Source organism: Xiphophorus maculatus, chromosome 3, assembly GCF_002775205.1.
Source record: "Xiphophorus maculatus strain JP 163 A chromosome 3, X_maculatus-5.0-male, whole genome shotgun sequence".
NCBI classification, from domain to species: Eukaryota; Metazoa; Chordata; class Actinopteri; order Cyprinodontiformes; family Poeciliidae; genus Xiphophorus; species Xiphophorus maculatus.
The window spans coordinates 10,186,626-10,202,016 of NC_036445.1; the positions used below are offsets into that span (position 1 = coordinate 10,186,626).

Consider the following 15,391-nt stretch of genomic DNA (forward strand, 5'->3'; position numbering starts at 1 on the left):
TAGAGCAGCGTTGCATCTAGGTATCTCAGCCCAAGCTGCATTTTCTTTTGATTATCTTAAATTTGCTCTACAAACAGATCTTCAAATTTGTTAGTTGCTATCAAACTCTTTGTATCCACTGACGGATGTTGACTCACTTCAACATGCAGAATGCTTGAGTGGCTGACGCAGCAGTGGATAGCCATGTCTTCTGATCAGTTTGACTAATAATCACTTAACTATTTTGTACATAGATCAAACTTAGAGCGCAAGATGGTGAAATTTAGTACAGTAGTACAGTAACTATGAAAAAAAACATTTATGTAAGCAAGATAGTCGCCTTTCGTAACACACCTGAAATGTTCGACAGTCAGTGGTTGAGCTGCCAGATTTAATCACACGAGCCCTTTTTTTTTCTCTAACTGCAAAACAAGACAAAAATCTTTTTGACAGATTCTTTGTCTTCCACTCTTTTTCTACTCATCTTTATTTGTTTTTCTCTCTCACTCTTTCTATTTCTTTTTCTTATCTCATGACATGTTATCAGTGGGAGTGTAGACAGACAGTATTGTATGCCTATGTTTGTTTTGACCTCAGACAATAGTGTCTGTCTGCTCATCTGGCATAGAGACAAAAGAGATGCTGATCAGTCATCTAACTGCCTGTAAGATAGCTCTGTCTCCTTCGTATGTCTTTCTTTTTTTTGTTATTCTTCTTTACTGTTTCCACTTACACTTTTAGGTCATGTCACGTTTATTTTTACAAAAAAAAAAAAGTGTAATATTTTCTTGATTTTTGTTCAAACTGATAAAAAAAAACCTAGAAAGTTTAGCTTTGATAATGTTTCTATCCATTCATGTTTATGTTTCATCAGTAACCAATAATAAAAGGAAAAGATAGTTCACTTTTCAATTTGGACATATACTGAATAAACATTTAGGACTTCCCGATATTAGCAGAAAACATGGGTAGCGAGACTATTGCTGAACATTGTAATAAGATCAGTGATGATTAACTCAGATTTTTGTGACCATTTTCCATCATCTCTCCTTGAGCACCATTTTTGGTGACCTTTAGCAACTCAGCCACTAAAATTATCAACATGCAAAGTCTAAAGAAATGACACTAGAAATATCAATGTTGCAGATTTTGATATAACCTTTGTGATTCCGTGTATAGTTTAGCTCTAAAATGCAGTATAGATATTTTTCAACTGTGGGAAAAGGTACAATTGGACTTTTTACCCTCAATAAACAATCCAATAATTGCCACAGACTGGATAGCTGTATTGCCCTCTGAACTCGGGAACAATGAGGTTTGTTTAAATTTCTTCTTGTAGTTCTTGTTTTTGTACACTTTATGTCTCCACAATGATTTCCTGCGTCTATACAGGTGCTTAGCAGCACACATAAAACTTTAAAATTATAAATAGTCTCATATTGAACAAATGCAGATATTTGACCCTGTAACTTCAACATTTGATTAAGTGCAACCATGAATCTGTAACTTGGCCTACATTACAAAGGGAATGTGGTCTTATGTATGTGAAAGCACTTCTGTCACTATGGGAGTTGAGCACATGTTAATGAGAGAGTGTTGGTAAGTGTCTTTAATTCCTCCAGATTCTGTACTTATGCCTGCATATGTAACTATATCCGTATGAGAGTGTGCATTACTCATGGTGCACAAGGAAATGGATTGTGTGTTTCCATCTGTCGTTAAACCGAGATACTAATTGACTCTTTAATTAAGTCACAGAAACACAGCCTCAATGCACAGATGTGTACATCCAGCCATCTCTGATACTGTCATTTGACCCTAATGTGAATTTCTCCCAATGTTTACGGTTCTTTTCTTTCTTTCTTTCTTTCTTTCTTTCTTTCTAGCAAATAAAATTAGAATCACCCTAGGTATCAGCTGATAAGTCATATTAAATGTTTTAGTATAAATAAGTGATCAGTAGTGTCACCAGTCGTAACCTGTAAAATAACAGAATACTAAACATTAAATTCATACATACATACATTTAAGGTAGATGAAGAACCACTGAGAACTTATTATTGATGTAATCAAGAACACAGTGGACCCCTGAAATTCTTGGTGGTTAGGAACAGCAGCTGTCTTAGAGTAGCAAAAACCAGTGAATACTTGAAACTCCCTCTGAAAACACTTATAATTCTGCAAATCAGAACAAAGGTTCCAATAGATCAGAGTGTGAATTACTCTGACTAGCCCATCTGGCATTTGCAACCATTCCACAATAAAAGTTACTTTAATCCTCTTTCCTGCTTACTCTTATCCTCTGTTTGTGCTTCAGTAAGTCATCTCTACCACATCTACATAAATAAATGCATTGTTTTGCTATGTGATTGGCTGACTTGCTATCTATGTGAACAAGCAATTGAGCAACTCTCTCTAGTAAAGTGGCCAACAAGTTTTAATCTGTATGTGTGTGGAGTTCATGCTGTTTGCTGCAGCTGACTGAGCAGGAAACATCTAATATTCCAGCTCAGTGGGGGATGCACTCAAACAGGATTGTGCACTGAAAAACACTCAGCGTTGTTTTTCCTGTCATTCTGCATGTAGATAAAACTCTGGCCACAACCAGATGTTTTATGTTCTTCCTCTTGCAGTCATGTTGACTTTTACTAACTGGCAGTGATGTTTTACAGGAGCACATTTATGTTGCTGGCCTATTATTTAGAGTTGCTGATATCATGGTATGCTGAGTAAGTGTTTTAGGCCTGTTATTCTTTCTCACTAAAACTTCTATACCATCATCCTTTTATGTTTATTGAAAGAAACGAAGAAGATGTAGATAGATGTAGGCAAAGGAAAGGCTTTTTCTGTTTAAACTCTAGCGAGGTATTCAAGGTCGGTGGCATCAATTAACTAATTCACTTTTTGGTTACCTAGCAACAACTTGTTGAGTAACTTGTGCAGCAGCGGTTTCAGGTTTCACCACCATTCCTCACATTCACTTAAAAATAAAAAGCAAGGTAGAAAATGAGTACAACAGTTTGAGAGGAAGCGGTGGATAAAACAGGAAAATTTACATCTCCAGTTTGGCAGTATTTCAGATACTCAAAACAAAAAAAACTAATCAATAATTGTTTATATCGATTGAGGTGAATCCCTTATATCATGGTACATTTTTTCCGCCATATTGTCCAGCACTGTAAACCAGAACCGTTTGCTATGAGGCAACAGTACACCAATTGTGCCACTGTGCAGCCTTCATCTCATAGAGTCTCCCTTTTTTTGGTGTTTTTTTTAACCTAGCCACATCGTTTGTATATGTTTACTTATGTTTGTGCTCTAAATCATGCATTCCCATAGATAAGGGGCTACCCATGATTTTCTGTTTGTGTTTTTCACTACATTTCTTGTGGCTACAGTTACATGCGTGTGCATATCTTAGTGCAATGATGTGTGAATATACAAACATGGCTGCTTGTGTGACTTTCTGTATGTGGTTTGTTGCTCCTTAGTGGGGGAGGTTAAACAAAATGCAAGGATAGATCAGAGCTGAAAGATTGAATTTTTCCATTCCCTCCTTTTTTCGGATTGCATTTAAAATTTCAGGGTTGTGTTGGTTCTGGTCCTAAAGAAAACACTCCCACAAAGTTACATGTCACTGAGATTTTAACCAGGTTTAAGCACCTAAGATGAAGCAGAATGTCTCTTTTATGTGTGTTGAATAGACTCCAGACTTTTTCACAAACACATCAGAAGGTCTTGACCTCAGCAGCTTCAACTGCAGGTTGTTTAAGGTCACCAGTAGTTCAGCTGTTAACATACGTCTACTGTTTTCTACTGTCTGTCCCTTTGCCTCAAAGAAAAGTGTTGAAAACATCTTGGGTGTCAGTTTTTTGTTTATATCTATTCTGTGTGTATTTAAGCAAGTATATATGTATTTTGCCAATTCATATATAGGTTTTAGGCTCACATGTGTATTCTTTAATCTCTAGTTGTGTGTGTATGAGTGTGTCCAGGCTAAATGTACCTTTGTGTTCTCTCAGCTGGCATCAATCAGAGTGTGTGTGGAGCCCAGTAGCTGCCAACAATGAAGTCCTTCAGCGAAGCAGGAGCTTTTATCAATACACCCACACTTTCAGAAACCCCTCTGAGCAGGGTGGTTTGGGACATATTTGTGTATGTCTTCAGAGTGATGAAGATGTGTTTTTGGTTGTTGAATAGAAGGAATGCTAAAAAATCTTGTTGGCTCTGGATAGTAGGATTTTATAACTCTAAAGAATATTGAATGGTTACAAAAACAAGAACATTGCCACAAAGTGACATAAAAACTGTACGTTTAAAAAAGATGGGCATTTGGATGTTTTTTTGTTTTGAAAAGTTGAGGTTTAACCTCAGTAGCGCTTTGAATTTAACTCCCTCACAGACTAACAAATGAAGGAATTTGTGGTGAAACCATGAAGCTGTGAAAGTATTCTGCTCCTGAAGCTGGCAGCTTTGCTATGCTTCAACATGGTAGTCAAAATAGTCTTATTTTATCCACTAAAAGCTCCCTTATAATGGGAGAGCTATTTCTCAAGATTTGGCTTGAGAATTTAATATTTCAAAAATCTGCTAAAAACCAACTGTTAATAACTTTTATGAGACTTATTATACTTTGTTTGAAGATGTAGAAATTTTATTTTTAAGCTGTTAATGTAATTAACCCCCATACCAGAGCTGCATTGGTTATTAAATAAGTAATTAGACTGTTGGTAAGTTAACGTATTGAGATTGTTTTCCATAATGCATGTATATTTTAAATGTACATCATATTCTTGATGCTCTTAGATTTCATAGCTTTAACTTTCTGAAACTTGCAGAAACTCATTTTCGTAGCTAGTCAGTGATCCTGCTACCAGGTTCAGAAGTTTAAAGCTTTGCCTCAGACCATTCCCAGATAGTGTTCATTGCACTATAAAATGGACACATTTTTAGTGAGCATATAATTCCAACTTTTTCAGTTATGGTTATATATTTTGATGTCTTTTTATGTCTTTTGTTTTATGACTAATAGGATGGCCTTGTTAGCCATGTCTTTGCTCTGTCTGCTGGTATTTTATTTTTAAAAGTTCTTTAAGAATAAAGGTAAAACCGTGTACCGGTACTTGAAAGAAATTGAGGGTTTGCCTTTATAGCTTGTGAATATATACAAATTCCTGAAACATGTCAGCCATTTTTAGGCTTTTATATTCATTGTTGGGTGTATTTTTATGGGTTATGTGGAAGGTGTGAGTGACACAGCACCTACGGATGACCCCAGCCACAGGGACTTTCTGAGGTTACCACAGGAATCAAGGGGAAGTGAACTGGTGTTTTAACCTGTGTTTGTAGCTTAGTGTTACGTAAATAGAAACGGCTTACTTTGGCAATTACTTCTCTATCCTGGTACACAGACACATGCACACCCCCACACACATTCACACACAAGCATTACCTCTTTAAGTCTTTGCTTTCTGTTTTCCTAGGATCAAATGCCAGGTTCTGAATCCATTTGTCAAACAAGCGGCTGGTGTACGTTGGCACTTTGGCCTGCACATCACTAATTTCTCTGAACACACAGTCGTCCATTAGTCCCAGATCTGCTTTCACCTCTTCTTTTTCACTCTCTGTCTGTTCATCTTTCTCATCCTCCTCCCTCATCTCCCGTTTCCCTCTTTCTCTTTGTCCAACTTGTCCTTTCTTGTTGTCTTGGTTTTCATACATCTTGCTCTGTCATCACTTGTCCTTTCCACTCCACTCATCTCCACCTCTTTGTTGTTGCAGTGATGGAGGGAAAGAGGGATTGACCCCCGGCTATAGGTCAGATTCAGCTGCTCCCATCACGCCTAATTAATGCATTTATTTGTTCTCAGTTATTTACCAGTGTTCTGTAATTTAATAAAGTCTAGAAGCTTTAGTTTTTTTTCTGCCTTTACGTGTATCTTAATCTTGCTTCTCTCCTCACTATGCAGTAGCTTCATAGAAATTTAACTGTTTTTGCATAGCCAACTCATTGCATACACAAATCACCATGGTTGAAAAGGTGGAAATATATTCATGCATCTGAAAAATGAATTCACCCACATTGGAATTGGATTATCAGTTCTCAGAAAATTGAGAGTAAAAATTGGATAGTTACATTTCTTTCCATAGATAAATCTTTTGTCATTAACCAGATGGCAACATATGCCATTATATCATTATAATGAATTTATGTATCTACTGATAGCTTTAATCACATCATTATTATTAGTATTATTTGAATTTCACAATTCAAATCACATTTTCAGTTAAAAAAGTTTCGGTAACCAGCATAAATATCTTTCAGCTAAGTATATTATCATAATTAAGTTTGCTGATTAAGTTTTTCAGATTTCCAAAATACCTATGTTCTTCTTTCCACAAGGATACTTCAATCTATTGGTTGAGGGAAAACATTTGTGTGATTTACATGTGTAAACAAGTGGAAACTACTAGCAGCTGTATCTAAGATTTCATATTAATTCCTACTTTGTGTTTTGATGTAAATTCCAGCTTGTGAACCTCCAGAACACCCAATTTTATAGTTTTGGATTTTGAAGAGAAAAATAATTTATGAGGTTTGAAAGTTTTACCAATGAATATACTGTGTTTAATTTGGGGATGTGGTGAATGCCTGTAAAGAAATGGAATGCTGTGATGAAGTTATTTAGGATGAATTCAAGCAAACATCAACAGGAGTAAATCAGCCACCTGAGGGAGCAACCGGTGACAGTAATGAAGGAGCTGCAGCTTGATGCTCATAAATCTGTTTCACAGACTGCGCAGTCAACACTTCGAGCATTTTGGGATAAATGTAAATGTTGTACAGAAAGTCACCTTGACTTTGATTTATAGTTGTTGAGGAGAAAAAGTTGGAATTTATTTATTTATGCATTTCTTTGAATACTTTGAAAAATGTTAGTGCCTGTTCATCCTCCTACTTGGTGAAAAAAATCTGGAAATAAAAATGCTAAACATTTAGTTTTTTGGTGTAAATAGTGCCCTACAAGATATTTTCAACATGAATATCCCAAGGTTGTTTATTTTGGTATTACACCTCAAGAAATTCAAAAAAGAAACAAATATCTAATGACCATTATTTTTAACAACAAGTAAAATGAGCGGTACAAGAAAATGGTTATCACAGGACAAACTGACCGTACACGACTAAATGGATATAACATTTGATGCATGTAAAATGAAGAAAAAAATAACAGCCTTTCTCAATCACAAGACTGCAAAATTTAGTTTCTGGTGGCAAAATTAGTTAACATAAGTCAAACTCAGAAGACCCAATTTTATTTTTACAAGCTAAGAATCCACCCTGATAATCCACTCTATTGTAGTAGATAGACTTTATCATTATTTAATATTATGGATATTATGTTTGAGTTTATTTTTCCTTATTTATTTGTGTTCCTTGCAGTTTACTTAATTTTATTTTATATTAGCAAAAGTAAAAGTTTTGTTTTGTTTTATAAAAGTTTTGTTTTAATTATCATGATGCACAGGTCTGCTTTTCTTTATGAAAATTGCCATTATGATATTGTGAGTAGGGGTCGGCATTTACCCTGTTGCATATCATTTATTGTGAAAAAAATCGTATTATGATCAGAATTTTGATTTATCATAGTAAGCTGAAATTCATAATCAATTCAGGTTAGCCTGAGAAATAAAATCTCAAAACTGGCAGTATTATCAGAATTTTTTTATTTTTTATTTTTATTTTTTGCTATTTTCTCCACTGTCCCACAAGACCATCAATAAATATCAGTAAATTTGAAAATATTAATACATGCAGCTACTGTTTGCAGTTAAGCAATTTAAATCAAACTTTATTAAGTAACAGGCATCCTGAAGATGCCTATTTCAAAGTACAAAGTTTTTTAAGAACATTTGTGTTTGTGGCACTATAAATGCTGTGCCATACTGTTATTATGCAGTTACCTAAAGTATGAGTGATAGTTTGTTTTCTATCATAATCTTTACTGTTCTCACAATATTACCACAAAATTTCACTATAAAATTCTGTTTCTGCATTGTCCACCCCTTATTGTATGTGATTTATAAAATTTGCTTCCTTAAGAATCAATAAAGATAAAATAAAGCTAAAAAAATAAATATTTCAGTTCCTTACACGTCTCCGTCTACTCCAGGTCATTGCTTTGGCCGAGGCTGCAGAGGAGAACTGGGCGCTACTGGAACAGGCTTTTGTCCGTCTGCGGAGCTCCACTCACCTGCTGGTGCTGCTCCTGTCCCTGTGGCAGGGCCTGACCCCCGACCAGACCGCCATTCTGGAGGCCACCTTGCTGCCGCTGCTGCAGGACACACCGCAGCTGGTACACACACATACACACCCCTACAGGAGGCAATTAACATGTCAGTGTCCTTCCATCCATCTGTATCCTGCTCGGTAAACACACCCCCAGCTTACACACACACTCAAAACTTTTAAAATATATTAAGTACCTCTGGTCTCTGAGGATTTCACACACACTCAATCACACCCCAACTCGACTTCTCTCAACACTCACCTGTCAGCTCCATACTGTGAGTGTTTTCTGCACTAACTTTTTCTGAGTTCAGCATGAAATCTGTTTGAGTGTGGTTTCAAGACAAATATGATGGAGTTTAGCTTTATTATAAGAGTCTGAGTTTTGCTGTGGTAGATTATAGCTGTGATGAGTGTGTATTATGCATGTTACAGGAGACTTGGCTCTATAAACATCTTTGTTGACAGAGCTCCAGCATTTATTGCAACCACACTGCAAAGGACCTCTTTTCCAATAGAAGCTGTGTATGTTTTTATTTTTATTAGAATCATTTCCATTAGAATAACAGCTTTTTCAGTCCAGTAGCACTAATTGGAACATGAATCATTGGAATCAAATTTTTCAACCCAATGAAACATCATGTTAAAGGTCTTGGTTTGTGTTATTGTTAAACTGTGGTTGGTTTAGAAATTAGATTAAAGTGGTTAGGGTTTTTTTTGTGATGTTGTGAAGTAAAGTCTGAGAAACTAAGGTTTCTGTAATTGTAGAAATGATTTATATTTGTCTTTCATTTTAGTGTTCCACGTGAACATTTGAATAAACATACAAAAATAACTATATAGGCAAAACTTATAGTAACTGACCATGTTGCACATGTCTCTAAGGTTACTAATGCAAACATTGGCACAACATTTATGTCTCAGTATGACTCAACATTGACTAATAAAACTAGCCAATCAGATGAGAGATTTTGTTGCTTTTTTTTAATCCACATGAAATAAGGGTTCTTCTATGTGTTCTACTGTTTAGCCTTACTTTGTTTCCAACCATCCATAATGCCAAATTTAGATGCAGTGCGTTTTTACTTCTGTTTTCAAATTAAAAAAGGCAACTGATAGAGATAATTAAACTTATTTAGTTTTAACCTTTAAATATTTCTTTGCAGTTCAACACCAGAGGAAGTATGTACTTTAGAAATTAAATGTTGTTTATTTGTGTAACTTGAGAATCCCATTAGCTACAAACAACCATCTGCCCTAGACTGATGTCACCAATCTGTACCTGAATTTGCTCTAAAATAATAATAATGATGAATAAATAATAATACATGTAGAGTTTTATTATGTTTTTTTTCTGGGTACTCCAAATGCAACAAAATATTTCTTGTGTTTCCCCAGTTTAAATGGTGATTGTAAATGGTGATTGTAAATGGTGATTGTCCAATCACCTCGAGGAATAAAAATGATGTCATAACTTGGTAAATTAGACCTGTAATTCAAAAATGTTTATGCAGAGAGCAGCTGAGTTTCCCATGTACTCTGCCTTCTGTAAAAGGTTGTTCACAAAGTGTAAAAAATTGCATAACTCAATAATAATAATAATAATATATTATTTATATTATATATATTTTTGTGCAGTGTTCTAATTTTTATAACTGCCCATCTTTGGTTCGTGTCAGTGTGTTAAATTTTCCATGACTCTGATCAGCTCCCTGGAGCTTTCATTACCAGTAAGTCTATTTCCAGAACTGTCTGTCTGTCCCAACATTACACAGTCACATCAAAACAGCTGCATGGAAAGCATCTTACAAAACTTACAGAGGACGAGAGAGAGCGATAAATTGTGGACAAAAATAAGTTAAGAAGGACAACTGATAAGCCTTGATGGACTTTGAAAGTGTGTCTGTTTTCATAACTTGGATTATTGGCATTAAGTGAATTAGAAATAATTAGGGTCACATCAAGAACATTAAGGCAAACAGGTGGACTGACGAGCTATTTTCAGACAACGCGGCACTGTCACATCACACTGTCACTGTAATGTGACTGTGTGCATAAAAATGTGATGATGTAATCATCTGCATATATTTTGACTTAAAATAGCTTTGAACTTTTAGCACTTTGGTTTATAATAACACGGGAAGCACCAAAATAAAAATACATCAAATTATACACTGGAGTTAAACTAAAGGTTTCAAAACACTGAACAAGGACTTTATCAATTAATGTGTTAAAATGTATCAAATACATGTACACAAACTGTAAATGGCTGGACTTTGTAGTGGAAATGTGTCTTATCTAAAATTGAATTACTATATGTTTCATCTGTTATTAATACAACTATAAAAAATGCAGTTAATCTTTTCTTGTTAGTTTTATTAAGGAATAAAGAATCTTCTGAATTTTTAGAAAATTATTTTGGTGCCAGTGTGAATCCACCTCAGCCCACTCTTGACTTTTGACCTTTTCTGTGACCCTGCAGGTGAGGTCAATGCAACTGAGTGCAAGTACGGATTTCTTTAAGAGGGATAAATCCCTGGAATGTCACAAACATGAATAAAGTCAGAGAACAGGATAGACGGCTGAAGTGCTGGATTAACAGAAAACACAGAGGCGTGGAAGAGATAATGAGGAGGAGGAGAGAGACAAAAGAGAGGAGAGTTGAAGGAAAAGAAAAGATTTAGTTTGCTTCTAGATTCCCAACAAGTTTTCCAAGAAATGATTCCAACTTAAACTGTTACTGCAGTTGCAAATGTAATCATTTTCAAAAGTGTTTACCATTTTTCATCCCCATAGACAGCCCAGAGGCTAATCTTGTTAACATTTTGCAACTCCTTAGATAAACATTTAAATTTTATGAGACTGCTAAAATAAGACATAAAAAATTAAGTACTTAAATTCTTTTGTTCTTGTTTTTTAAATGATTTCCTTAATATTCCATTTGTCTTTATGCCCTTATGAGATCCTTTTTCAGTTTTCATAAACAAGAGAGCTTTTGTCATAGATGAGGCCTGACATAGAGAAAGTAATATTAGCTATCTCTCTTTTCTCTTGTTAAATTTGGTTCACTGCTCATGGGTTGTTACCCAGAACACAAAGATCCCGTCTTGCAGCTACAATAGTTTGTTCGAGACAAGCAGAAATGCTGCTATTTTCATAATTTCTATTGTTCAGTTTTTCACCTCTGGCTTGTCCTGTTTATTGTCTCTTTCTGTTCTTCATCCTCTTCAATCACTTGAAGTACCTGTCTCCGTCTTCCCACATCTTATTTCAATTATACCTTTTGCTGACATTTTACATGTATACCACATTTTTGTTTCCTGTATATCATTTAATCTTTGATATTCTCCATCCATTTTTCCATGCCTTGCTTCAGATCCATCTGTTCTCACCCTCATTTCTGTTTTCTAGATTCTTAATTTCTTTGATGTTATTTATGATGTTTTTTTGCATTATGCTCTTTCTTCTTTGCAATAACAATACTCACACATTCATAAACACTCTTCATATTAATTTTTTTTTACTTATTTGGTATTATGTAGTTTACATTTTTCATGCAGTTAGTGTGTATATAAATATCTTTCTTGTTTTGCAGTCTTGCAAAAAACTATAATTGGAGTAACATATTTAAGTAGAAGGGTATGAGCATCATTTCTTTAGCCTTAGAGCTGCATGCAGACTTTAGCATATGCTGCCAGGTACTGGTTTTATAAAAATTAAGAATGTTATTTATTTCCTTATTTTTATGATGAATGTCCTTTCATAATACCATATTGGACACTTTGGCATCTAAAATCCATTCAGACTGACTTTGGCAAACCCTGTCGTTAGCCTTTTGTTATGCACATGTTTCCATTGTTTACTTTTCAATCTCTGTGATTTTAGACAAATATTTGCTGCTTTGATGACTTTCCAAAGTTGTAAATTTTTTTCTATGAGTGTTTAAAACCACTATACAATCATTTGGCATCTGTAAAGCTTTTAAATCCCTTAATCTCTTACACCCGTTTTCTATGAATTCTTCCTTGCTGGGTCAGAATGACTAAATTATAACAAGAACACAGCACTAAGACATATACTATAACAATAAAAACTACTTTTAGATGTCCAGTATATGATCCATAAGTGACACTTTCCCTAATTTTGTTCTGCTTAATCTTGGTAAATTAGACATGTAATTCAGAACAAGGTTTATTACTAAGCTTGTAATGTTACAATCACTTTTGCTTAAAGTTTTAATTTTCCTCACAGCTGCCTTCAGTCCCTTGTCGTTTTTTTTTTTCCTTGACAGCTCCCATCCTGCAACTTTCTCCAGTTTCTCCTAAATTTCTACATTTATTTGTTCGGTGCGGGTTTCCCCGCCCAGTTGAAGCTGTGCGCTCTTCTGCTACAATTTGTAAAGAGATTTGGATCTTAAGGTTTGACCATGCAATTATTGTTTTGCAACTCGCCATCTTGCTAACTATGATGGTCTCACTGTAGATTGAAAATGGTGGTTGAGATGTCCTTGTAAGTAAATCCACAGGGCAGTCAAACAATGCATTCTGCTGCCAATCAATTCGCTTGAAAAATACCTGGCTATGTCGGGCTTGTACCACCTCATCAGGTGGTTCCAAAAAACAGAAACCACCTCCATACACAGGATCTGCATATGGAGATGAATCTGACCGGGACGATTAAAACCACAGTTGTGGAGAAAGGGCTTTGGTTTTATTCTATTCTCCTCTGCCTGCAAACCTGAGATGTGCATATTCATTAGATATTTTTCTGTAAAGCACTTTGAGCTACCATTCTCATAAATACTGCTACATACGAATAATTTTGCCTCATCCTAAAAATTTCTTTTATTGATAATCAGTGAAGCAGCTACATACATAGCCAAAACAGGCTATTTGATTGTCGATAAAATTGTCTCTTATCGACAATGAATGAAGCAGTTATATAATACCAAATCCTGTTTTAAACATTCATTCAGATAAAGGATTCCGCTCATTTAGTTAAAGTGAACGATGTTTCCCCCGGAAACAGACTGGATACACTGTTGTCATAGAAGCGTAACTCCGGTCTCCAAAATGACTTTCCCAGCCTTGACAGGGATGTCAGAACTGTGATATCGCTTTCTCTGAACCTTTACCTGTCTCTTTAGGAGCATTTCAAGGTTGTTGCTATCCATGCCAGTTCAGTAACATTGCTGTTCCACCTGGGATTTTTCTCTGTGAGACATAGAGTCCCGAATGTTTTTGGAATGCTTTTAGGCTTAGCAAATGTTTTAAGAGTAGAAAGTGGCATGATCAGATGGGCAATTATTGTTTTTTTTTGGTGCATGAAACCAGTGCGTCAACATTTTTGGCTTTTTTCCTTGGTAACACAATAAATATCTCCAATGGGCACTTCAGAGGAAAATCTGCACAAACACTGACTCCTAAAGTACAGTTTAGGTCATAGAAAGTTAATGAACCTAACATACATATCCAAAGCTCCCAGCTTGCTAAAATGTGTTTGCTGTGATTCAGTAACGGGCTAAATTAAATCACAATTTTGCAGCAGAAATTCAAAATAAAATAAAATATAATGAAGAATTAGTCATACTATTAGTCCAACTATTTAAAATGAAATCTCAGAAAAAGTTGTCTTTGTAGCTGCTTTTATTTATAGATTGCTCATAAAATGGTGATTTCCTATAAACATTTGATCCAATACTTGTTAAAATGAATGTGTATTACCTTTAAATCATCCTCATTAAAAAACCTACTGTTGTCCATAAATATTATTTCTCTTAAAACACATTCTGTATAGTCTCCAAGTTAAACAATTTGTCTTAATTTCTTGTCCTATCCCTCAGTCTAAACCTGTTCTTCTTTGTTCGCTTCCTCTCTCTCTCAGTGACAAATCTCAGCACTTCAGACTTAAATATATTAAATATTGTTCAACAGTATGTGAAATGTTTGTCAGTGGATGTGTGCTTCAGCCTGCCAAGTTTCCACAGAAACCTGCAGTTATTTTGTTTTAAGTATTTGATAATCTGGTGAGGTATTGTGATACAAACAGGTCACCCAACTCCCATCTGTCCTCCTCCTCCACTTCCTCCCCTCTCATTTCTCCTCTCTCAAGATCTTTCCCCTGTCTACTGTCCTCATCATTATCTCTGATCGTTCTTCACCTTTCCGCTCATCTTGTGCTCAGTCTCTAATATATCTTGCCATCTCATCTCCTAGACCTTTTACAACCATCTCTTTATGTCTGCTGCCCTTCATTTCTTTTTTTTCTTTCTTTCTCTCTGTCAGTATCACTCTGTCACCATTATTACGGAGCTGATTACCTGTCATTATAGCTCATTACAGGTCAATCATTGTGGCGGCAGGCAGGGGAAGGAAGGAATGGCGGGTTTAGAAGGGGGAAGGGTACCTGTCAGCACACCCTTACCCCTCTAATACCTACACGCAACAAACACACACATTTGCCTCTTACTAACTTAAGTTGAAAATGAAGTTTTGAAAGTTTTTTCTGTTTGACTCATAATGAGTTTTTTCTAATGTCTGACAATTCAAGACTTTCCATGAGGTGTAGTATATAGTCAAACTTGTTTAATTTCAACTCATTCTTCTATTGTTCTTTGCACATCCAAATTCGTGTTGTTAAGGTAACAGCCTCATAAATTTAAACTGAGAAGTCTGTTTTCACAAAGACACTTTCAAGCTTGTTGGAGGACCCCAAGGCATTCACAAGTGAAAAAGGAATATCTAGACGTTGGAGGGAATATTGGGTGTTCATGTGCAAGAAGAGCTTTAAAGGAATGTGTCCAGAGTTGAGCCTGATCAAATATCCAAACCACCTCCACTGACTCCTTTTGATTAGGAGGAGCAGCAGCTGTCCTCTGAACCTCAACCAGATGATGATCCTCTTCACGCCGTCAATAAGGCCTAGCCCTACAAAGGAAGTTCATTTCAGCCTCTTCTATCCAGGATTTGTTTGTGATGTGATTCATATCTCACTATCATACTGTATACTGTATGAAGGATGTGCCAATGGAGGATCTGAAAAATCAGTCCTTCCTTTCAAATCAGTTCTTCCCTTTCTATGACAGACAAGACGGACCATTACCATGACAAAAGTCACTGGGAT

At 35.6% G+C, this 15,391-nt stretch overlaps 1 protein-coding gene across 2 annotated transcripts in view; it reads left to right on the plus strand.

The window, feature by feature from the left end:
* Positions 1 to 15,391, plus strand: part of bbs9 (Bardet-Biedl syndrome 9) — a 159,771-nt gene that overhangs the window by 72,164 nt on the left and 72,216 nt on the right. For both annotated transcript variants that reach the window (XM_023329818.1, XM_023329825.1), the window contains one exon: positions 8,154 to 8,336. In XM_023329818.1, coding sequence (XP_023185586.1) covers positions 8,154 to 8,336 — 183 coding nt within the window. The remainder of the gene's footprint in view (positions 1 to 8,153; positions 8,337 to 15,391) is intronic.